At 51.5% G+C, this 2500-nt stretch overlaps 1 protein-coding gene across 1 annotated transcript in view; it reads right to left on the bottom strand.

The window, feature by feature from the left end:
* LOC132466543 (teneurin-1-like) overlaps positions 1–2500 on the bottom strand; it is a 12516-nt gene that overhangs the window by 752 nt on the left and 9264 nt on the right. The window contains exon 3 of the mRNA XM_060063794.1: positions 1–621. This exon is cut by the window's left edge and continues 752 nt beyond it. Coding sequence (XP_059919777.1) covers positions 318–621 — 304 coding nt within the window. The 3' untranslated portion in view covers positions 1–317. The remainder of the gene's footprint in view (positions 622–2500) is intronic.

The raw sequence follows: 2500 nt of genomic DNA, 5'->3' as shown, positions 1-2500 counted from the left end.
GTGCCATGTAAACGCGGCTACTGTGGGGCAGGGGTTGGGGGGATGAAGGGTGGATGGTGTTTAGGGTTCGACCGATGGGGATTTTTCAGGGCCGATGCCGATACCGATTATTTTTTATCAGCCTTAGCCGACGACCGACACGGGCTGCCGATTACCTTGAGCCGGTATTTGGAGCCGAAACTACTTTTGCTCCCTCAATTTGCATCATAAAAATTGCACAATGATGATAACAAATGTTACAGGTAAAAACTATCGGCGAATACAGCAGCCGGACAATAAAAAAAACGCTAATATCGGCCCGATGTATCGGTCGCTCCCTAGTTGGGAGGGGGGGTCTGGAGGGTGGATGGGCGTTGGACTGTGTTGGGAGGGGGGTACTCACCGATGACGTAGGTGAGCAGCAGGGCCAGGGTGAGGGTGAGCAGGGAGGCCGACAGCGCGGTGCACTTCCAGTTGCAGCAGCGGTGGGGCTTGTTGAAGGTGAACAGCGGCCGGGTGACGCTGCCGCGGGGCAGCGGCCTCGGCGGCGGCGAGTACACGGTGCCGGAGGTCAGCGGGTAGCCCTGCCCCGCCCCCGAGAGCAGGGCCGACGAACCGGAGCCCTGCTTGAACAGGAAGTGCCTGTCGGGGGAGGAGAAGGCGGTGAGCACGTGAGTTTGTGTGAGTTTTGGGGGGTCGAAGGTTAAGGGTCTGTCTGTCTGTCTGTCTGTCTGTCTGTCTGCCCATCGATCAATTCGATTCATCCTATCCATCCACCTTTGTATCTATGTAACTATCGATCAATCTATATTATCTATCTCTTTATTGATCTATAAATATACATCTATATATACACTGTATATACTGTATATATTTTCCTCCATCTATACGTGTATGCATCTATCTCTCTGGTCTGTGTGTTATTCAGGAGGCTGGCCGGCCCCGAAACACCTGTGTTGACAACTAGCCTAGCACAGCACATACTTCACTGAGCTGTACCCCTCCCTTTCCCTCTCCCCCCCCCCCCCCCCCTCCCACCTCCCCCTCCATCCACTATCTCAGGTAACCAATACGCTATTGATCCTGCTTATGCAAATCCATGTTCCGGCTTTGACAGCGTCTGACTGAAATTAATTTAAAAGGGCCCCTACAGGGGAGCCAGCCTTTTCTTTTTTTTCGCAAAAGGCCCTCTGCTGCTATTTTTCAAGCGCTGCAGCTGTCAGACGGCAGCGCGCCTCAGGACTCCATACATCACAGCGGCAGACAGCTCTCCACCGCCGAACCATTAGATACAGGTCTATTCTACCCTAACCCTAACCTGTCAGAGCTGCCTACACTCAACTGCGGCGGAGCCCGGGCCCCGACTACGGGTACTTGGGAAGACAGCACTTATTTTTGGGTACATTCAGAAATAAATCTTTCAGTCGGTGGTGCTGAGGTGCTCAATGCCCAAAGCATTGTTTTTTTTTTTCTGTCTTCCAAAGAAGCAGAAAAGCAAGTGAGGAGAAAAGCGGGCCCCCTTCAAAAAAAAAAAGGAGTGCAGGTATCAGAAGGTGTTACGTCCTGGAAGTAAAAGGGCGGTGAACGTTACGACAGCACCAAGCGTGTTTTCAGCGCCCCAGATCTAATTATGACGCACGTTGAGTGCTGGCAGGTCAGAGAAACAGACATGTAAACAACACAACCGCATTCCTGCATTAATGCATTTACGCATAACAAACAGCCCGCTGCCACCGCAGACGGGCTGTGGCCTGCTCAGGCGTCACAGGGGAAGGAGAGCTCTGCTTGGCTCGCCAGCACGTCATTATGAGCGAAATCTAACCCGTATCATGCAGTAAACACAAAGGACTGACTCACTGGGCCACTGGGCCAACAGAAACCTCGTATCGCTGCATATGTGTCAGATGTGATGAAGAGATTAACAACACAAAAAAGTTGGAACAGCAGTTAGCGAACGAGTACAGAATCATTGAGTTTCTTCTCGTTGAGACACAAGGAAAACGGCGACAAAAGAATATGTGTAATACACAGATCAGGCGTCTTTATGGAATGTGACATATTATCGCAGAAACGGACACAGACCCACATGAACAAAAATGATACACACACACATTCAACCAACACATCCACCCCAACACACACACACACACACACACACACACACACACGCATCAGATCAAATGTCGAGTAGAGATGTAAAAAACATTGTGTTCTGAGGGGTCGTCCTTGGCTTACTGAAGCTGTGTTTATTCCCTGCACTTTTTCAACACCAAAGGACTTCCTGAAGACTGGGCTGCGCTGAAAGTGACAGTGACGTGCTCAATCGCCCCCGGTTACCGCGTCTGTGTCCCATCTGTCTGTCTGTCTGCTGGTGTTGATACTGTACACAGGTGGAGCTCAAGCGGATCGGTGTGGGTGGTGCATGTTTTTTTTTTTGGGGGGGGGGGGGGGGGGGGGGGGGGGTGGTTTGTTTGTTTGATGAGCAGGTGAGGTTCCTTCTAGCACGGACGCCGAGGACGTG

Source organism: Gadus macrocephalus, chromosome 10, assembly GCF_031168955.1.
Source record: "Gadus macrocephalus chromosome 10, ASM3116895v1".
Lineage (NCBI taxonomy): Eukaryota > Metazoa > Chordata > Actinopteri > Gadiformes > Gadidae > Gadus > Gadus macrocephalus.
This window is presented reverse-complemented; position numbering and strand designations above follow the sequence as displayed.